We start from the raw sequence: 22,342 nt of genomic DNA, 5'->3' as shown, positions 1-22,342 counted from the left end.
TTTTTAATAAAGTGAGAAGTGTTGTTATATATCGTCGATAACTTGTCGAACTTGTCTCGAAAGTTTCTTCATGCTTCGTAACGCTTTATTACGTGCGTTCGCTTTGCAGTGAGAAATAATAATATGTTTGTACGTTATGTAGTGGAAAAATTTTTTTTGTATAGCGAATATGGAAAAATTACAATAAAAAAGAGAAAAAATAAGACGATGGAAAAGATAAAATGTTATATGTACTTTACAAAAATATCTTTCTGGTATTTAAAAAGTAAGTCTACAATATAGAATGTATAAAATATCGCATTTGCTTTATATATTTTTCGCATTTGTTGCAAGAACACATTTATTGTATAGCATTAAGTGCAGTAGTGTTGAAAATTTTGAATAAAAAATTGATTCTTTTTCTGTTGAAAAACTTGATATCGAAATCTGTGATAGTCTGTGATAAAGCCTTTTTTATAATATTGTATTCTTCAAACAAAAATAATATAATTTACGATAAATAGCAAACATCGAGTTATAATAATGTGAAATTTTATTTCCTTTATTACAAATATAATTATTGATATTCATTGACACTTTTAATTGGAGAAAATATATTCGTTGTTCATTTTTATTTACTTGAATTAATGAAATATTCATATATAATACAGCTTGATTCCTTTAATTTTGTATTGCCAATAAAACCGACATATAACTAGCCGATGTTTTTAATAGCTAAAAATAAATATATCTTTATTTTAAGATTTATTTAGGAAACTATAAAATATAATTATTTATAAAATATTATTGATTACAGTTCTATATTATATTTGTAACATTATATTTTCAATATCTAAATATTTAATATCTTATAATTAAATTAAATTAAATTAAATTAAATTTTTCTCTTATAATTTCTATAAACTTTTCTAACAGATTTAATTTAAGATTAAAAGTTACAAATTGTCAACACATTTTGAAAATAAATCTCTTACTTTAATATTGTCAAAAAGTCAGAAAAGATTATATCATTATATGAGTTTATGAACTTTCCCAATTTAATTGATAAATATGTTGATTAATAATTATTTTATAAATACAGAAGACAGAAAAAGAGAGAATTAAAATATAGTTAAAATATAAATAATTAATAACTTACGTTGCAAAAAGTGGTCATCGTTAGTGGAACTATCTTTCCTGCAGTGATACGAAAGGGTTTCTGAATTCGAACCATTAATAAAATAAGATTTCTCGCTTGTTTAGATTCCCAATTGTACCATTGAAGGTCGTATACAGTACGATATATTGCTTCAGACTTAATAAGAGAACATACAATATAGTACATAAATATCATTATTATTGAATATAATTAAATAATACTATTATATTAAATAATATTATTATTAAATATTAATATTATTGTTGATGTTGATGTGTTGATATTATTGTTGATAAAAATTTCCCTTCATTATCATTTATTTTTCATTTCTTCCAAAATATGGTATTCAGATATCGAAATATAAACACTAGCTTTCAATCTTACAAAGAGTCTTTTTGCAAATAGAAGTAAGATTTATGTTTAATATAAGAAACGCTTTATATTTATATTTTGCAGAATTATCTTTATTTAATGCTTAGGGAAATATATAGACATATAATATGTTAAACGTATATATATATATATATATATATATATATGTATATATATATATATATATATACATAAACAAAAATATATGTATATTAAACATATATCTATATACAAAACATATATACTATTAAACGTACAGAGAATTTGAAAAACAAATTTCAATATAGTATTGTAGCACTGTACTAAAGTTCAACAATGAAAAATACAACTATAAAAGTTCTTTTTTAATATAAAAATGTTTGCTAAACTTATTATATAATGTATATAATATTAAGTTAAAACTGTGATAGATCACGAATAATGTATATCATATTTATATTATATGTATATAAAGTTGTCACTTACTTGTTCTGTTATTAGCTCTGCACCATAACAATAGAAAAACATTTGCGCAAATAAAATAATGATAATTACTATCACGTAATATATTCGTGAGAAACTCGCAGCATTTATCTTCTCATTATTAATCATCTGAATAACATTAACAATGAATCATAAAAACGAATTACAAGAAAAAATAATAATAATAAATAATAATAACACACGATTACATACAATTCACCGCAACTGAATATTTTAAGGATTATTTAAATACATTTAACATATTTAATATAATTTATAATATGTTACCATAACTTACAACAAGCAGCACAAATCCGAATACACAAAGTAAAAGGCTAAAATGTACCATCGATCCGAGCATCATTAAATTGAATATATCTTCGACTATGTCAACATACCTCCAAACATAGAACACATTTAAAGTGCCATTATATTAAAACCAATAAAAATACATTCAGTACATATTGTATGACAATACACTTAAGATTTTATACACGTGTAGCTATTATATGTATAAAACAATCTGTAATTAATTAATCTATAATTAATCTCGCATTATTTGCTAAATATTTTGCTATATTTCAACAAGCATTGAATATAAAAATACATCGAATATAAAAACTTTCAATTGTGACAAGTTGAGTTTCATAAAAAGCCAATTTAATAAAATTTAATAAAAAATTAGTTTAATGATTCAAAAAGCAAATAGAATGATATTAGTATTAATTCTTACAAAAGAAAGAATTTATATAATAATTATAAATGTAGATGAAAATTAAAAAGAAAAGATTGGAAAAAATCTTATTTTACATATGTATATATGTATGCATGTATATATATATATATATATATATATATACACACACACACACACACACACACACACACACACACACACACACGTGTGTGTGTCTATAATTAAATCTTCTATAATTAAATCACATGAGAAGAAAGTTAAATCTAAAACATCGTGTTAGGCTTAATTTCTTCAAAAATTGAATTTACGACATTTTATCAAGTCAGAATCAAAACTCACACCTGATAAGTCGTACATGTGTTTCTACGTTGTAACTCAAAGTTTTTTTGAACTCATTATCTGCGTTTAAATTGACTAATCGGCTTCTGAAGTTCTCTAATTGACCGCAAACATGAAAAATTACTAATCCAAGAAAACTATCTATCGATGCATACATTTCGACAGCCATAAACAGTCCTACGACTTGAGTAAAATATGTCAACTCGAACTGTGGACTTTTATCTGTGTCGTAACAATAATATGTCTGCAGAATTAATGGTTTGTTCCGATCCGTAAGATTTGTCAGATGTCTGAACGATAGACCAAAATAAGGAAAAATAATTATCATAATTAACGAAAATACCATCAGAACGTATGCACAAATTACAATCAATCGAGAGATCCGTACACGCTTCATCATTACATCTCTCTCTGCAACTTGTTTTAATGTCATCCAATCTTCTTTCATCATGTTTATAACAGATAATAGTACTTAAACATGTAAAAAAAGTGATATCGGTAATAAATAAAATAAATAAATAATTTATGTCTAATTTATTGTTATTTGTTAATCTATAAATCGAAAAGAGAATTGGTATATATTTTAATTTGATATATACAGGGTGATTCTGGAAAAACGTTTGTCTTTAAAATATCAAATTCTTGAATGAATTCTAAGACAATTTTTCCTCTTGCAAAATTTTGCTCGGAGCTTAGTTTTTAAACTATAAAGGAAAATAGTTAACTACTTACGGAACGAGTACAAGAGGTAGGCAGGGACGGCGCGATATAGACGATTACGTAGGGCGCTCGCCGCGATCAGCTAATTGCTATATGCGATGACTGTAACAATCAGAGTGTGTGTGTGTGTGTGTGTGTGTGTGTGTGCGTACGCATTCTCACACACACACTGATTGTTACAGTCATCGCGTATAGCAATCAGCTGATCGCGGCGAGTGCCCCACGTAATCACCTATATCGCATCGTCCCTGCCTACCTCTTGTACTCGTTCCGTAAGTAGTTAGGTAACTATTTTCCTTTATAGTTTAAAAACTAAGCTTCGGGCAAAATTTTGCATGAGGAAAAATCGTTTTAGAATTCATTCAAGAATTTGATATTTTAAAGACAAACGTTTGTTCAGAATCACCCTGTATATACATATATATATACATATATATATATATATATATATATATATATATATATATGTATATATATTGCGATAATATAATTAACTTTAAGTAATATTACTCTTAATATGTAAATAATAAATTAAATGTTGTAATAGAATTTGACAAAGAAATGAGATATATATAGCTACGTATTCTACATTAAATCCAGACATACCTGATTGCTTTTGTCGCATAATAACAAATTTTAATAAAATCAAAAATATAGGTAATGTAAGTCGTAAATTGTCTATCATTAGTATCATGTCGCCCCAAACTCGCATAAATGCATGTACAAGAGGAATACCAAGAATAAATGCGATCGTAATGAAAACAAAACTTGCACGAATGTCAGGACCAAATTTTCTTTTAACGACTCCATTCATATTAGGCCATAAGCCGATCAATTCTAAGCTCCGACGGTTTAAGTCAATTGCCCATAAGAAATCTTTAAATAAAACTTTTATTTAATAAACTTATGTAGTAATTATAAATTAAAATGTAGATTATAAAATTTTGATTAAAAGTATTGAAATTTCAATGTTATACTACAAGCAAAAAAATATATAACGTAGGCTCAGTACCTCTGTAACCTGAAGATTCCATAGATGTGTCCATATCAAAGGTTAACACGCATATATTAAAAAGATGTCGTCTTGTTTTTCCCACTCTATATTAAAATAACTATCACGCATGCTCATAAAGGGAGTACAACAACCTGACTATTTCATCGAAGAATGCATTAAATATTAAAGATGCTATTTCCTGTTGCTTAGTTTTCTACGTCATAAAAAACTTTGTAGCATTAAAATAGTTATGTGAACGTTTTTTTTTTTAATAAAGTGAGAAGTGTTGTTATGTATCGTCGATAACTTGCCGAACTTGTCTCGAAAGTTTTATACTTATAGCTTCTTTACGTGCGTTCACTTTGCAACGAGGGATAATGATATATTGCATGTTACGTATTGAAAATAATTTTATATATAGCATGTACAGAAAATTATGATAAAAAAAAAGGAAAAAAATATTACAATAATAAGGGTAGAGCGCTACATTTGCTCTACAAATTTCCCTCTTACATTTAAAACATTGAATAAAATAATGTGAAATTTTATTTTCTTTATAATAAATATAATTAATGACTTTTATTAATAATTTTAACTGGAGAATACGTATTTATTATTTCATATTCTTATGTACTTGAATTAATATAGTAATCATATGTGGTACCATATGTAGTACCATATTCATATATAATTTAATTTCTTTAATTCTGCATTGCTAATAAAAATGATATATAACCGGCTGATGTTTTTAAGAGCTGCAAATAAATATATTTTTATTTACAAATTTATTTAAATATATAATAAATTATAAAATAATAAAGTATAGAATCTCAAATATAAAATAAAATTATTTGAAAAGTAATATTGACTACAGTTCCATTTATAATTATAATTATATTTATAATTACATTTTTAATGTCAAAATTTTGAAGTTCTATAATTAAATGATATTTTTCGGACTACAGATTTAATTTGAAATTAAAAGTCACAAGTTATGTTAACTCATTTTGAAAAAAAGATTTTCCCTTGAATATTTGTCAGAAAGTCAGAAAAAAAATATATCATTCCATCCAATTTCCACATTCAAATGATAAATATAATCAATAATTATATTTCATTATATCGATGCAGAAAAAGGAGAAAGAGTGAGATAGAATATACTTAAAAAATATTAATAATCTTACGCTGCAAAAAGTGGCCATTGTTAATGGAACAATTTTTCCCGCAGTGATACGGAATGGTTGCTGAACTCGTACCATTAATAGAATAAGATTTCTCGCTTGTTTAGATTCCCAATTGTACCATTCAAGATCGTACACAGTACGATATACTGCTTCACACTTAACAAGGAAAGAAATATATAATAATGTATAAATATTCATATTATTTTTTAATGTATCGATATTTCTATAAACATTAGTAAAAGTTAGATAAAATTTAATTTATATATCATATATATTTATTTTTATTTAGTTTTGTATTAATATAGAAATATATATAAATAATCATTTTCCATATTTATTTATACGTGTATGAAGTTGTAACTTACTTGTTCTATTATTAGCTCTCCAACATAGCAATAGAAAAACATTTGCATAAAATAAATAATGATAGCTGCCATCATGCAATATATTTGTAATAAATTCGTAACATTTATCTTTTCGTTATTGATCATCTGAATAACATATCGCTTATTAATAAAATCAGATAAAAGAAATAATAAATAACAATAACATACAAAAACATACAATACATACTGCACAAATTGTTTTAAAAATTAACATATGAAACATTTTTAATATAATCTATGTTATTCGAACTTACAACGATGAACACAAATCCGGAAAGGCAAAATATAATGCCAAAATATATTACTGATCCAAGCATTATTAAAGTGAATATGTCTTCGATGTTATCGACATATCTCCAAACATATTTAAGATGACATTATTTAAAATTAATAAAAATTATACACTTAGTACACATTGTACAAGAATATTCGCTTAAGATTATGTATATACGCATATATTGTGTGTGTGATGAATAATTATATATAAAAATGTTTTCTGCTTAACATTGCATTATTTATTAAATACTCTTTTATTAGAATTAATGTTGAAAATAAAATTAAAGCTTTCAATTTTCAATTAAATTTTTTAAAATGTGCAACAATTTAATATAATTTCATTTAATGATATAAAGTATGAGTAGAACGCTAGTGAATTTTTGTAAAAAGAGAATTTAGATAAAAATCAATAATGTATAAATAGAAATAAAAAAAAGAAATATCTTATTTTATGTATAAAATTTTGTGTATGTATGTGTATGTGTATATTTATCGGACATTTTATATAATCAGATTACATGAGAAGAAATTTAAATCTATAAAAATTGAAATACTGTGTTAAGATCAATTTCTTCAAAAGTTCCGTTAAATTTGTGAAATTCTATCACAATCAAAACGCACACCTGATAAGTCGTAAATGAGTCACTATGTTATTACTCAAGGCTTTGTTGAACTCTTTGCCCGCGATCAAATTGACTAACCGGCCTCTGAAATTCTCTAATTGACCGCAGATATGAAAGATCACGAATCCAAGAAAAGTATCTACCGATGTATATATTATCAAGACCAAAAACGATGCTACAATTTGAGTAAGATATGTCAACTCGTACTGTGGACTCTTATCTGTGTCGTATAAATAATATGACTGCAGGAAAAACGGTTTATCTCGATCCGTGAGATTTGTCAGATGTCTGAACGATAGACCAAAATAAGGACAAATAATCATGATAATTAACGTGAATACCATCAGGACGTATGCACAAATTACAATCAGTCGAGAGGTTTGCATACGCTTCATCATTACATTTCTTTCTCCGTCTTGCTTTAATATCATCCAATCTTCTTTCATCATATTTACGACGGATAACAATACTAAACACATAAAAGAAACAATATCGATAAGTAATATAAATAAATAATTCATATCTAATTCATATCTAATTTGCTGTTATTTGTTAATCTATAAATCGAAAGGAAAATCGATATACATTGGAATTTTAATTTAATTCGACATATATATAACGTTGCGATAATAAAAAAATATATTATGATATATGACTTATATAATATATTTATAATTTATTTTAATATAATATTAATCCCAATATATAAAGTAATAAATTAAGTATAGAGATAAGAGTTTGACAAAGAAATGAGATCTATAGCTATGTATTCTACATCAATCCAGACATACCTGATTGCTTCCATCGCATGACAACAAGCTTTAGTAAAACTGTCAAAACAGGTAATGTAAATCGTAAATTGTCTATCATTAGTGCCATATTGCCCCAAACTCGCGTAAGCGCATGTACAAAAGGAATAATAAGAAAAAATGTTATCATAAGGAAAGCGAAACTCGCACGAATATTAAAACCGAGACTTTTTTTGGAGATTCCATCAGTTGTAGGCCATAAGCCAATCAATTCTAAGCTGGGACGGTTTAATTCAATTGCCCATACGAAATCTTTAAATAAGACTTTTATTTAAGAAATTTGAGTAGTAATTACTAATTTATATATAAATAAAATTTTGACAAAAAGTGATGAAGGTGCAATATATGTATGTGTAATATAATTTATATGACATATAAATTTATAATACAATATTAATTTAAATATATTGAAAATTTATCACTATAAGTAGAAAATGTATGGTATAGGTTTCTTACCTCTATGACCTGAGGATTTCGATATGTCCATGTCAAAGTCTAACAAATATATATTGTAGAGGTGTTGACCATCATATTCTTTCTATTCTGTAATAACTATCACGCATGCTCGTAGAACGAGCACAACAACCTGGCTAAGGCGAAAGATGCATTAAATATTAAAAATGTTACTTTCAATGGCTTATAGTTTCTTATTTCGAGATAAAACTTTATGAGCATAAGAAAAGTTACGAACGCGTCTGTATCAGTAAAATGGAAGATATGTTGTGACGCTATATCGTTGAAAACTCTTGTCGGACTTGTCAGAAAAGTTTTTTTATGTTTTGTAGCGTTTTATTATATGCCTTCACATTACAACGAGAGATAATGATACATTTGTATGTTACATAGTGGATAAATTTTGTACTGCGAAAAAATTAAAAAAAAGAATAATACGATAAAAACGATACAGAAAATACTACATTTGCTTTACTTATTTCTCTCTCGCATCTGAAAAGAAAGTCTACAATATAGAAAGTAGAATATCACATTTTTATTTTACATATTTTTTGCATATTTGTTGCAAGAACACATTTATTGTGTAACATTAAGTGCAATAGTCGGTGCACAAAATTTTGAATTAAATGTTTGTTCTTTTTCTATACTTTTGTTGAAAAAAACGCGATATAGAAATCTACTTGATCGAGCTCTTCTGATAACAATGATGATTGTAATTTTAAAATTAAAATTTTATTTTCTTAATAACAAATATAATTACTGACTTTCATTAAGACTTTCATTAGTACTTTTAACTGAAATATGTATATTCGTTGTTCATTTCTATCTACACTTGAATTAATAAATATTCATGTACAATATCAATTTGTTTCCTTTAATTTTGCATTGCCAATAAAAATGACATATAACTAGCCGATGTTTTTAATAGCTGCAAATATAAATATATCTTTATTTAAAAAATAACTTACGAAACTATAAAATAAAATTATTTAAAAAATAATATTGACTATAGTTCCATGTTACATATGTAATTATATCTTCAATATCTAAATTTTCCATGTCTTATAATTAAATTAAATTAAATAATTAAATTTTTAATGTTTTATAATTACTTTTCTGATTTAATTTAAAATTAAAGTTACAAGTTGTCGACACATTTTAAGAATAAATTTTTCATTTTAATATTTGTCAAAAAAACAGAAAAGACTAGATTATTATATTTATAAACTCTCCATTTTTGATAAATATGTTGATTAATAATTATTTTATAAATATAGAAGATAGAAAAAGAGAGGAACAGAATATAAAATTATATTAATAATAATTATTTAAATTAAATGTCATACGATATAAATGAAAATGATTAAAAAAAGGCTAGAACCCGACGTAGTTTTTAGTACGTGAATTGACAAAAATTTTACAAAAAATATTACAAAAAAACAAACGCAACGTTTGGGTCTCATTCAGACCCTTTTTAATGTTATAAATCTAAACACATAATCGAAACAGAAACGAAAATAAAAATAGATCGCTAGAGAACGTCGTGTATGTGAAGGTGAAAAAAAAACTTTAGCTGTGAGCAGTAAACAAAGAGATTCGGCACAACGGATGCATATATTATTAATGGAAATCACAAATTTATACGAATTTATAAAAAAATCGTATTAAATTATAAAAAAATTATGTTAATAATCTTACGCTACATTATATAAATCGTATAAATTTATAAAATATTATATTAATATTCTTACGTTCTTCTTAATTTGAACGCGAGAAATTTCTAGCGCTGGTCAGGTGCAACGAAAACTTTTCAGCATTCATGGAAATCCCCTCGCATCTTCAATCAGATTTTTCTTGGTGGATTAATGTTCTATCGAACCCCGACCAGTCTAATCGAATCCGTTCGGGCAGATTTGTCCGAGAAATTTTTTCCGATGCTTCTTTGAACGGTTGGGGAGCGGCTTGCGGCGAGTCGCGCACACACGGCTGGTAGTCGGGGGAAGATAGGTCCCTTCACATTAATTCACTAGAACTTAGGGCTGCCTTTAATGCCCTTCATTGTTTCGCAGCCGACCTTCATGATTGTGATATCCTCCTTCGTATTGACAATACAACCGCGATAGCTTACATTAACAAGTTCGGATCTATCCAGTATCCTCATCTTTCGGAAATCTCGAGGCAGATTTGGCACTGGTGTGAAGAGCGAAATATCTTCGTCTTCGCGTCGTACATATCATCTTTAGAAAACTATATTGCCGATGCCGAATCTCGCATCGCAGACCCCAATACCGAATGGTCCCTCTCACACAGAGCTTTCCAGCGAGTGGTTACTGTCTTTGGTCCATTTGATATAGATCTTTTCGCGTCTTTACTCAACGCCAAGTGCAGTGCATACGTTTCACGGTTCCCAGACCCGAGCTCGATCACAGTGGACGCATTTACTTTCTCATGGAGGAAATTGAATTTCTATGCTTTTCCGCCCTTTATCCTGCTGCCTCGCGTATTAAGAAAAATAGCAGACGAAGAAGCAACGGGAACTCTAGTAGTTCCTTGGTGGCCCTCTCAGGCCTGGTTCCCCTTATTCCAACGTCTGCTAATTTCGACTCTGATAATATTTTCGCCTAGTTAATCCTTGCTCTCTTCGCCTTTCAAGAACCATCATCCAGCGTGGAGATCCCTTTCCCTGGCAGTCGGGAGAGTATCAGCGAAGCTTTTAAAAGCCGCCTAATACCATCTCTACAATGCTGGCTTCCTTATCCGAATCGACCATTAAGCAGTATGCGCGTCCTCTCCGCCTTTGGTGGAATTTTTGTCAGCGCCGCCGTTTACCCCTTTTTTCTCCGTCGGTTTCTCAAACATTGGATTTTCTAGCACAGGAACTAAAGTCTATCTCATCGTATTCAGGGATGAATCGGCAATTTCGTTAATCTCCGTAAACGAAATTGGACAGCATCCGGCTGTCAGACGCTTCTGCAGGGGCGTTGCAGCACTCAAACCACCACAACCGAGATATGATTGGGTCTGGGATCCGGCACCCGTAATCGCGAAGTTAGCTCTCATTTACCCGTACGACTTGTACCCCCTAAATGACATCGCCAAACAATTGGTTCTCCTTCTCGCCCTTGCCACCGGTCAACGTGCTCAGACGCTCGCGTCTCTGAGAATATCGCAGATAGTCATTGCTTATAATTTTCTGCGTCAAAAAACTTTGTAAGCATTAAAATAGTTATGTGAATAACTAATGAATAAAAAACGTCTGTTTTTTTTTAATAAAATGAAAAGTGTTGTTATATATCATCGATATCCTGTCGAACTTGTCTCAAAAGTTTCACACTTTATATCGCTTCTTTACGTGCGTTCACTTTGCAACGAAAGATAATGATACATTTGCTTGTTACGTAGGAAAACTTTTTTGTGTAGAATACAAAGAGAATTTAGTATTAAAGAAATATAATAAAAAAATAAGACGATAAGAAAAGTACAATGCTACATTTGCTTTACATATTTCTTTCTCGTCTTTGCAAGAACATATTCGTTGATACACGTAACAATAAATGTGTTATTAATTATCTTAATATATATCAGTATAAATCTTTTAATATATCAGTATAAACATATCTTATAACTATATTTCTCATTAAATAATATTATTATCAAAGTTTCTCATGCGAATTCTGATGCATAAAATTGCAATCCATTTTTTTTCAATGAAACCTGTCATGGTTTTAGAAAATATAAAATTACGAATTTATATATGTTCGACAATAATTCAAAGTACGATAATAATTTTTCTATAAAATAATTAACCATTGATGCGACGTGTGAACATCGAATAATGATTAGGCAAGCTTATGTGTCCATTAATGATTAGACAAGATGTTCATTCGATTCACTTCGGTTTAAATTTTTTCGGAAAACTTAGCACAATTAACAATGCAATAGACAAAAAATAATAAGAAATAATAATAAGAAATAAAAATAATAAATAAAAATAAAATAAGAAAAAATAATAAAGAAATAATATAAGTGAAATGTCTGTTTCAGATATTAATTTTTTTGGTTGCTGACATAAGAGGTCTTGATAGACATAGAGAAAATCCATCCAGCAATCAGCGAATACACAAGATTAACTATCAAAGGGAAAGTACGCTTAACATATACCAGTGAGTGTGATATCAAAGAATAACAATGAATAACAATTTTACAATTTTATATAACAAAGAATTATAAATGAGTATCTTAATACAAAATTAATTTGATTAATTTCTTGGCAGAGGTCTGATTTCTTTCTCTTTCATCGTCGAAAAAACTCCCGTAAAATTTCCTGTATTTACTAGTTTGATACATAGTTCCATCCGCTTTTGTCTAATCTGTTTTGACATTTGAATTCTATATATAATTAATCTTTATCTTGACATTTGAATTCTATATATAATTAATCTTTATCTTGACATTTGAATTCTATATATAATTAATCTTTATCTTGACATTTGAATTGTCTATTATTCATTTCCCATAATTTCGGTTTGTTATCATGTTTATCATCATTTTTTTTAAACGCTGGAACTTTTCATATAGAGTTATCTCAAATATTCTTCTCTTGACAAGATTTGCCAACGCTTTACGAGATATAAAATCGCAATTTTATAATATCTGTGATAACAATTCAAATATTTCGCCAAATCCTTCCTAGCAAGTGATTTAGTGTATTCTTGCATCTCAAAGACCATACTTCTGTTCATCTTTTCGTTTTTTTTCAAAATTGGAGCAAATGATATACAATACATCTAATTGTAAAACCACAACTGTGTAAATGAATGCATTTCTCGATGTTGGTTTGAAGATATAAATTAAACACAAAAGTCACTATCACTATCACTATCACTAGATATACACTAGGTATACACAAAGAATGTGCGCACTAACACTAAAGAGATTTTAAAATATAAGAATATTTTTTCTTCAAAAACATACAGATTTTTAATTTTTAGATCGAGCTCTGTTCTTGTGACGGATAATACAAGTCATATGTCACACACAATACATAATAATATAATTTATTATAAATATAACAAATACAATGAGGTAAACAATGTACAATTTTTATTTCTAATAACAATTACTGAATAATACAATTTTATTCTATCTATAATATTGTAATATACATCTAATTGGAAATATGTTCATTTTTTTTGTCGAAAAAATAAGTAACTAATAATAACACTATTATTTTCGATGTACATTTTCAACTTCGCTTCGCCAATAAAAACGATATATAGCCAGCTGATGTTTTCAATAACTGAAAATAAATATGTTTTAGAAATATGTTACAATCACAAAATATTTAAGTCAAAATATATACACAAAATATATACATAAAAAATATATTAAAAAAGGAAAAGCTTTTGCACATTTAATATCGATATACTTTCATGTCATATAATCACGCAACATTTGTTATAATTGAGATTAATAATTAGATAGCATTTTCTCGGCTAAAAAGTCTAATATAAATAAATTTTTAAAAATTTTTAAGAATGCGGGCGGGGAAACATAAATTAAAAATGATCTTACACTGCAAAAAGTGGTCATGGTTAGTGGAACAATTTTTCCAGCAGTGATACGAAAGGGTTCATGGATTCGTATCATTAATATAATAAGATTCCTCGCCTTTCTCGACTCCAATTTGTACCACTCAAGATCGCATACTGCACGATATACTGCATTACACTTAACAAATACACATAACGATATATGAATATCCATGTTTATTTCATAATACAAGCCGTTCTCATAAACATTAATAAAAGTTAATTGAAGTTTACTTAATATCATCATCTAACGAAATAGATGAAAAATTTTTTTTAACTTCAATCAACAATCATATTTATGTAAATGATTTTACAAATATGTATAACAATGTGAATCTCAATGATTTCTAAACAATATGACAAATTAAATTTAAGATTTGTATTTGTGAAAAATGACAAACACAATTGTAATATATAAAAATTCTATTAATGTAATTATTTTATTAAACATATAATACGAGAAATATTAATTTTTTTACTACGAAATACACAAAAAAATTAAATATATATTATACTTACTTATTTAAATATATAATTTACTTCATTTATTCAATATATGTGACTTATTCTCGTATTTAAATATATGACTTACATGTTGTGTTATAAGCTCTCCGGCACCGCAATAGAGAAACGTATGCGATAATAAAATGAGAGTAGCAACTGCCATGTAGCATGCTTGTGGAAGACCCGCATTACTTACTTTTTTATCAGTAACTACCTGAATAATATATCTCGCTAATTAATAGAAACGGATAAATGTAAAACAAATATCACGAGTTTTAGATATATTATGGAAATTAGAAGAACAAAAATAAAACACTTTTTTAACATTTTAAAATATACTCGTAATACAATAGAAAACTTACGGTAAGCAACAAGAATCCGCATAAACAAAACACAATACCAAAATTGAATAGCAATCCCAACATCATTAAAGTGAACGTATCCTCAATGTTATCAGCAAATCTGTAAGTATTATATATAAATATTTTTAAAATAATATTGCATTAAAATCAATAAATTTTTTACACATTTAAGAACAACTAAAGAACAATAAAAAATCTGTGTGATAGATCGTATTAAAAAGATTGATGTTTACATCAAAATATGAATAAAAGTTTAACACTTAAAAATTAAAATCCTCGTTCAAAAATCAACCTTTTTTTTAAAAATTTTGTCAATCTTTATAATATTTTGATATATTGACACAATTTTCAAAAGCCATACCTGATGAGTCGTAAATGAGTCACCACACTATTACTTAGAGCATTGTTGAAATCTTTGCACGAAACTAAATTGATCACTCGGCGCCTAAAGTTCTCCAATTGGCCGCAGATATGAAGGATTACGAGTCCCAAAAAAGCATCTACCGATGTATAAATTATACCTGCCAAAGAAATCGTTATGGCTTGAGCGAGAAATGTCAATTCAAATTGCAGGCTCTGATCCGTGTCGTAGAAATAATACGTCTGTAGCGGTAACGGTTTGTTTCGATCCGTAAGATTCGTTATATGTCTGATTTGTATACCAAAGCAGGGAAGAATAATTAGCATGACAAACGCCAGCATCATTATAATATATCCGAAGATTACGAGTAACCGTGCGGTTCGTGCTCGTTTTATCATCACGTCCTTCTCCGCGGCTAACTTTAACGTTGTCCAATCTTCCGCCATCGTGTTTATGATGGATAACAAAACTTGAAAATATAAAATAGGTATTGTTAAGATACAAAGATGACAGATTTTAATAAGCGATTTTTTAAATTTAAAATAAAGAAAGAAGAAATCTTTCGGCATTTTATAGTTTAATTTATTTTATGTGTGTGTGTGTGTGTGTTGCAATTTTAAATAATTAATAATTCCTCATTTTTCCGAGATCAATATGCTTCTAATAAATCAAAATCCATGAAAAAATTTGACGAAGAAAAAGAAAATGCAAGATTAGATTTTGCATCACAAATAGAGTCTAACCCATACCTGTTCGTTTCCATCGCATAATAACAAATTTTATCGAAACCACTATGAGAGGTAATGTAATTCTCAAATTGTCTATCATAAGCACCATATCGCCCCAAACTCGTAAGAGCGCCCATATAAGGGGAACACCGGAGACAAGTATCACCGTAATAAAGGCAAGACCCACTCGAATGTCAGACCCGTGACCTTTTTTCGTGGCTTCATCGGTCTTACAATTAGGCCATAAACCGATCAGTTCCAAACCCAAGCGATGTAGTTCAACTGCCCACACGAAATCTGACAATTGTTTTTTCTTTAATTTCGTAAACAAGAAGCTTGAACAATATAATTACACTTATAGATCATGGAAGATAATATCTTGACACTGAAGAAATAATAGAAATAAATTATTATTTGTAAATGAAATATTGTCAATTCAAAAATATATTAGAATGTGAAATATACTAGAAGCGAAAAATGTACGATATGATCTGTTTAGTACCTTTGTATCCTGAAGATCTTGAAATGTTCATGTCGAAGACTAGCACGTGAGGAGAAGTTTTCTCTTCCCACTCTGCGGATATAAAATGACCATCACGCATGCTCGCGACATAAGTGCAAGCGCCTCTATCTACTTGCATTAAATATTACAAAAGCTATCCCTAGTTGGCAGCAGAGAGAGTTTTTCGTTTTATAACAAAACTTTTCGAGCATGAAGAGAGAAAAGAGTCGTAAGTAGAAAGAATAACAAGAACGTGTATTGTATCTCAACATTTTGCGAGCTTGCGTGAAACTTCTTTTCTGCACTTTATAATGCTTTACGTACGCATCGAAAGATAATACATTGTATAAGTAGAGTCCTAGGGAAAAGACAAAAGAAACAAAATTTGTACAAAAAAAGCGCAATTTGTACGATGAAAAATGTGCAAAATATTAAATTAGCAGGAACAGAAGATAATTTAATAATTTGAACTTTTTTTAAAAACATTTTCTCGAATTGCGATATAAATATGCGAATAGAGATGCAATATTATTTTATCTGGTTAACTATAACACACATATATTACAATTAATTTTTTCAATGTGTGATTAAGTAGGCCAAATTGTTATGCAAAAGAATATAATGCAAAAAAATAATACGATAATTATGGAAAACAAAAATAAATTATTTTTATTACTCTATTGCGCAATTAAATTTTCTGTTAATACTAAGAAAATGAAGGAAGTATATTACAAATTTATTTATAGTCGATATTGAAGTCAATAATAATACATTGGCTACTTTTTCACTACTACATTCAATCAGATTATCGGAGCAAAACACAGCATATTTGTCAAATATAATCTAAATAAAATATACGAAATATATATATGAAATGAAAAGAGTATACAAGATTATCTTTCTATAACGAATTCAAAATCAAATACAATCATATTTTAAATAAAAATACTTTAAGTACTATCCAATCCTCTACCACTCTATCGATGTTCAATAATAATATCATCATAATAATTATTGTTATTATCATGATTATAATAATTATATATTAATGCGATTCAGTGGTATATATTAATCACGTCGCGCAAGCAAAACCGATATATAACCGCCTGACGTTTTTAATAGCTGAAATAGTAAGTAAGCTGTATTTTAAACAATTGTATGGCATTAACATTATAACATTGGTGAAATCTTTTTTTATATAAATATAAAATTCTTTAATAAAATAACTGAAATACACACTATATACGAATTTATAATTATATTTTCACTTACGCTGCAAAAAGCATTCATCGTTAAAGGAAAAATCTTGCCGACTGTTACGTAAAGTGGCTTATTTGCGCGGATCATTAATAAAATTAGATTTCTCGCTTGCTTTGGCTCTAATTTGTACCAACGATAATCACACGCAGCACGATATATACCTTCGCACTACAATGCAATACAAACTTCAGAGAAGTTGATCATTAATTAATATTTTTATACTACTCAAAATGTTATAGAAAATATTAAGAAACTATTAAAAGAACGAAAATTAAGATATCTTCAATTACATTTCTTATTTATTTTATTTTAATAAAAGTTGCGTTAATAAAAAGAATCTAAATGTTGTTTACCTGCGTTATTAGAAATTCTCCAACTATACAGTACAAACACATATGCCCAAAAATATTCACAACGACCATTATAAGAAACAATAATCTGACAAGAGACAAATGACGTCCATCGGTGATGACCTACGATTAAAGAAGAAAGGGGAACACAGAAATATTAAATTTCTTACTATACACTAGAAATATTAAATTTATTACTATACAAATAAATATTTTCATGATATAATAATTGGATTTTTATACATATATATATCTAATATTTCAGACATTTTATATGCAGATGTATACATTTTCTTTTCGCAATATATAAAAATAATATGTTTTGTGTAAAATTATTGCGTACAATCGGATACATAATTTGCTCACAATTTTATATCATATATATATTTATGTCTAATTATGTATAATTGCATAAATATTCCATATTATCTTGTTAACACACATAATAAATCGACTAAATCTCGTATAGTTTATCAAGGACTTATGTATGAAGTATGTATGATATAATTTAAAAAATATAATTTTCGTTTAATTTTAATCTAAATATACACAATAAAAGCAAAATATTGAATAGAACAAATTAAAACCGATAAATAAATTATTTTCCTACGAAAGAAAGAAATTTGTCAACTTACGGTAACTAGTAAGAATCCATAGAGACTAAATAATGTACCGAAATAAAGGAATAATCCAAGAAGCATTAAAGTAAACGTACTCTCGATGACTTTAACACATCTATAATAAATAAAATTTACAATTTAAAAATAAGAAGATAGAATGCATTTTAATTATTTATAATTGATTACGTCTGAAAGATTATAAACATATGTATATTCTATAATTTCAGGTGTCACGCAATTTTTCTATTGGAAATATACATCTATTAATTTCTTCGAATGATTTTATTCCAATCTTCATCATCGTCAATAAAAATCGAATCAGTGAATAAGCAATGAGTACGAAACCTGATAAGGCGTACGTGATCCGTTACCGCATCCGCCAGGACACGATCGAAATTTGGATCCTTTTCATCCGTTAATCGGCCCTTAAGGTTCTCCAGTTGGCCGCAGACGTGAAAAACCAGCAATCCAAAGAGGCTGTCGATCGCGCTGTAACCCATGGCGGATACCATGAGAGTGACACCCTGAGCGAGAAACGTCAGCTCGAAATACGGACTCTTGTCGGTGTCGTACAAGTAATACGTCTGCAGGGGCAACGGTTTGCCTAGATCGGTCACGTTCGTTATGTATCTCATGGTGATCCCGAGGCATGGCAGAATAAACAGCAGGATAAACGACGCGAACATTATAACGAATCCGCAGATTATGATCATACGAGGGATCCGTGCGCATCTTATCATAATCTTACGCTCCTTGTCGGTCTTGAGCCTCAGCCAATCTTTGGCGATCATGTTCAGGATCGGCGCGAGAGCTTCAAAGGTAGATTATAACGATTAAATGGTTAAATTAAAGTGAAAAAGTCGTGAAATGTAAATCGTTGAATAAATGTAACAAGATAGATAATTTTGCAATGATAAAGTTACAAATTATAAAAATGATCTTGAAAGATTTATTATAAAGGAAGAGAATTTTTTATCATCGTTGTGTATCTTATATATGTATTTAAATTACATGTATAAAACTAAAAGTTGTTCAGGAGAAATTAGATCTAAACGTAAAACATAAAATAATTTCTTATATATACACAAAATATATTTTTGCACTAAAATTGTACTATTTATTAAGTTACGCGCAAAACGTATATATCAGCATAAATAATTGCATTATTATGTTATTCCTTGTTCCTTTTAATCGTATATTTTAATATTTATTATTTTATAAAATTTTTAATATTTCCTATAACATTATTTTATCTTTTTTTAAAGAAGTCTTCATTTTCCTGCCCAAATTTCCGCTATGAGAAAAATTGTGAAACGTATCTACCAGCTCTTTTGCTCCACATGATGACGAGCTTCATTATCATCGACACCAAAGGTAAGGTGAACTGCAGATTGTCCGTCATCGACATCAGGTCTCCCCAAACTCTTATCAGGGAATGTATGCAGGGAATCACGCAAACGAAAGTTACCATAATTATTAGCAAAAATACACGTACATTAGCCATTAACTTCTCCCGCGTCGTTTCTTCCATTTTCGGCCAAAGACCGATAAGCTCCAGACTATAGCGATTCAACTCCACCGCCCACTTAAAGTCTAGCTACGAAAAAATATTGCGTTTGCTTGAACTCACGAATTAATTTAAGGAAACAATATTTTGCATTGCAAAAGTATTGATAAAATACATAATTCATATAACATATTATTCAAATTATTAATTATTTTATATCATTATCTCTCTCGGTATCTCAGTCCACACATTTCCCTTTTACACTAGCTTAGGAAAATCGAGCACTTTAAGCACTTTGTCTTTCTCTTACAAAAAAATACACTTATATATTATATTTATAATGTTCCTGTAGGAATTATTTAGATCATAATTATTTAAAATATGCATATATATACATATGTATAATTATGCATATATATACATATGTATACACTTTATACAACTCTAAAAATGCACGTCTTTTTTAACTTGAACAATATATTAATACATAGTAATAATAATGTTGCCATATATACTACAATTTAATAAAAAAATAATTAACTCTCTTAGATCACCAAATAAATATTTTGATAGAAACGAGAACAACCTGCGTATCCCGAATATTTGGCAGCATCCATATCGAAGGCTAATGATGTACTATGTTCTTCCGTAAAAAAAAATGTATCCCCACCAACTACATACTCGGAGATCATCGCGAGATACACGAGGTATTAAACTTAGGGCCTATAGAATAGTCACGCATTAAATATTGCATACACCGATAACCGCGATGAGCAATTCATATCATTAAAATATAATACATCATCCCCTCGAAGTTCGATAAAAAAAAAAAGAAATTCGAGAAAATGTTAACTTCGAAGTTTCTGCACATCGCGAATAAAGTAGAAATAGTTAAAAAATGCATACTGTTGCATACGTAAATTGATGCATTATTAATGTATCTCTATAGAAACCTTCTTCCAGCATAGCATAATAATTCAAGGAAAACTAGTTGCGATTATGCGAACAACGGACGCGAAACAAATGGTGAGAAACGAATAAAACATACTTTACCCGAGAAATTTTTCTCCGATTTTTTATCTCAATTTCAAATTTCTACGTCTACTTTGATATTTTGAGCAGTCAGATCATTTTTCTTTGAAATTATTTAGCTTCTACTTAAAACCGCCAAATTTTACTTGAATTTTTCCTATTTTAATATTTCTACAATTTTTCAATTCTTTTTAATATTATTTAAAAAAAGAGAATTAAAAAATATAAAAATTAAAATTTACTATAGTTTGTAAACTTAATTAAAAGCGAAAGATTAATCACAAAAAATATAAGTTGTGCTTTTTTATACGAGAAACATATTTTTATAAAATAGATTTTTTTTTCATTTTTGTCTTTTGCCAGGAACATATTTATCCTTTCCATTTACATGAAAATATACATTTTTTAAGGTTTTTTTCAAAAAGAGTCTCCCTGCACAAATTGTGAAAATCACTTCAGTCACGCCACTTGAAGATGCCTGCTGTCTTAATTAGCGTGCTTAACTAACGGGTAATTAAACCGTAAAATTGACCGAATAATAACTCACACTCTAGCAACCGTGTCAGGATTCTAAGGGTCAATTGTTTGAGCTCAACCGTTTATTTCCCGTTTCGCATATCTTTTTCTCCTCATCGCTGGCCTATAAAAAAAACTCGTTTAGTGATATATTTTTAGCAGACATTTTTGCTATAAGTTAATTCATTTCCACAATATACGCAGTGATTCGTCGAATTTCGTATATATATTCTTTGCTTGATTCGGAATCAACTTTTTCTTATTTGATTCTTTTGTTTGAGATCATCCTGATTATATTTTATAGAACAAATATAACTAGAGTAAATTGGGTCACGTTATTATTCTATAAAGTGTTAGAAATTTCTCTCAGAGAAATATCAAACACGGATCGCTTTCACTATCATCATTAATCGTTGCTACGTAACGTTATATTGCTTATATATATTGTGTGTGTGTGTGTGTGTGTGTCTGTGTTGTGTGTGTGTGTGTTTTGCAACTTATAATGAATCACAAATGACACTAATGCAAAGAAATTAAAATTTATAAGAAATAGTAA

The 22,342-nt window shown here is 28.3% G+C and overlaps 4 protein-coding genes across 4 annotated transcripts; all 4 read right to left on the bottom strand.

Annotated features, from left to right (window-relative positions):
• Positions 1–584: 584 nt before the first annotated feature.
• LOC145961568 (odorant receptor 10-like) lies at positions 585–4,902 on the bottom strand. Its single transcript, XM_083081907.1, has 7 exons — positions 4,741–4,902; positions 4,335–4,604; positions 3,011–3,479; positions 2,271–2,370; positions 1,976–2,101; positions 1,139–1,294; positions 585–714 (listed from the first exon to the last, which is right to left on the bottom strand). The coding sequence occupies exons 1-7, from the start codon at positions 4,772–4,774 to the stop codon at positions 661–663; spliced, it is 1,209 nt and encodes a 402-aa protein (XP_082938033.1). The 5' UTR covers positions 4,775–4,902; the 3' UTR covers positions 585–660.
• Positions 4,903–5,369: 467 nt separating this feature from the next.
• LOC145961564 (odorant receptor 13a-like) lies at positions 5,370–8,487 on the bottom strand. Its single transcript, XM_083081903.1, has 7 exons — positions 8,457–8,487; positions 7,983–8,252; positions 7,192–7,660; positions 6,547–6,646; positions 6,272–6,397; positions 5,907–6,062; positions 5,370–5,477 (listed from the first exon to the last, which is right to left on the bottom strand). The coding sequence occupies exons 1-7, from the start codon at positions 8,485–8,487 to the stop codon at positions 5,424–5,426; spliced, it is 1,206 nt and encodes a 401-aa protein (XP_082938029.1). The 3' UTR covers positions 5,370–5,423.
• Positions 8,488–13,698: 5,211 nt separating this feature from the next.
• Positions 13,699–16,552, bottom strand: LOC145961561 (odorant receptor 13a-like). Its single transcript, XM_083081899.1, has 7 exons — positions 16,502–16,552; positions 16,021–16,296; positions 15,272–15,740; positions 14,911–15,010; positions 14,637–14,762; positions 14,028–14,183; positions 13,699–13,752 (listed from the first exon to the last, which is right to left on the bottom strand). The coding sequence occupies exons 1-7, from the start codon at positions 16,530–16,532 to the stop codon at positions 13,699–13,701; spliced, it is 1,212 nt and encodes a 403-aa protein (XP_082938025.1). The 5' UTR covers positions 16,533–16,552.
• A 1,017-nt stretch (positions 16,553–17,569) lies between these two features.
• On the bottom strand, positions 17,570–20,988 carry LOC145961563 (odorant receptor 43a-like). The gene is made up of 7 exons (XM_083081902.1): positions 20,825–20,988; positions 20,055–20,324; positions 19,077–19,542; positions 18,747–18,846; positions 18,115–18,234; positions 17,774–17,929; positions 17,570–17,623 (listed from the first exon to the last, which is right to left on the bottom strand). Exons 1-7 carry the CDS (start codon positions 20,928–20,930, stop codon positions 17,570–17,572), a joined length of 1,272 nt encoding a protein of 423 aa, XP_082938028.1. The 5' UTR covers positions 20,931–20,988.
• Positions 20,989–22,342: the final 1,354 nt, after the last annotated feature.

This window comes from Camponotus vicinus, unplaced genomic scaffold (genome assembly GCF_025532165.1).
Source record: "Camponotus vicinus isolate PSW18456_S1 unplaced genomic scaffold, iyCamVici1.0 SCAF_11, whole genome shotgun sequence".
NCBI lineage: Eukaryota > Metazoa > Arthropoda > Insecta > Hymenoptera > Formicidae > Camponotus > Camponotus vicinus.
Note: the sequence above shows the minus strand (reverse complement) of the source record. Positions and strands in the feature narration are given on the sequence as shown.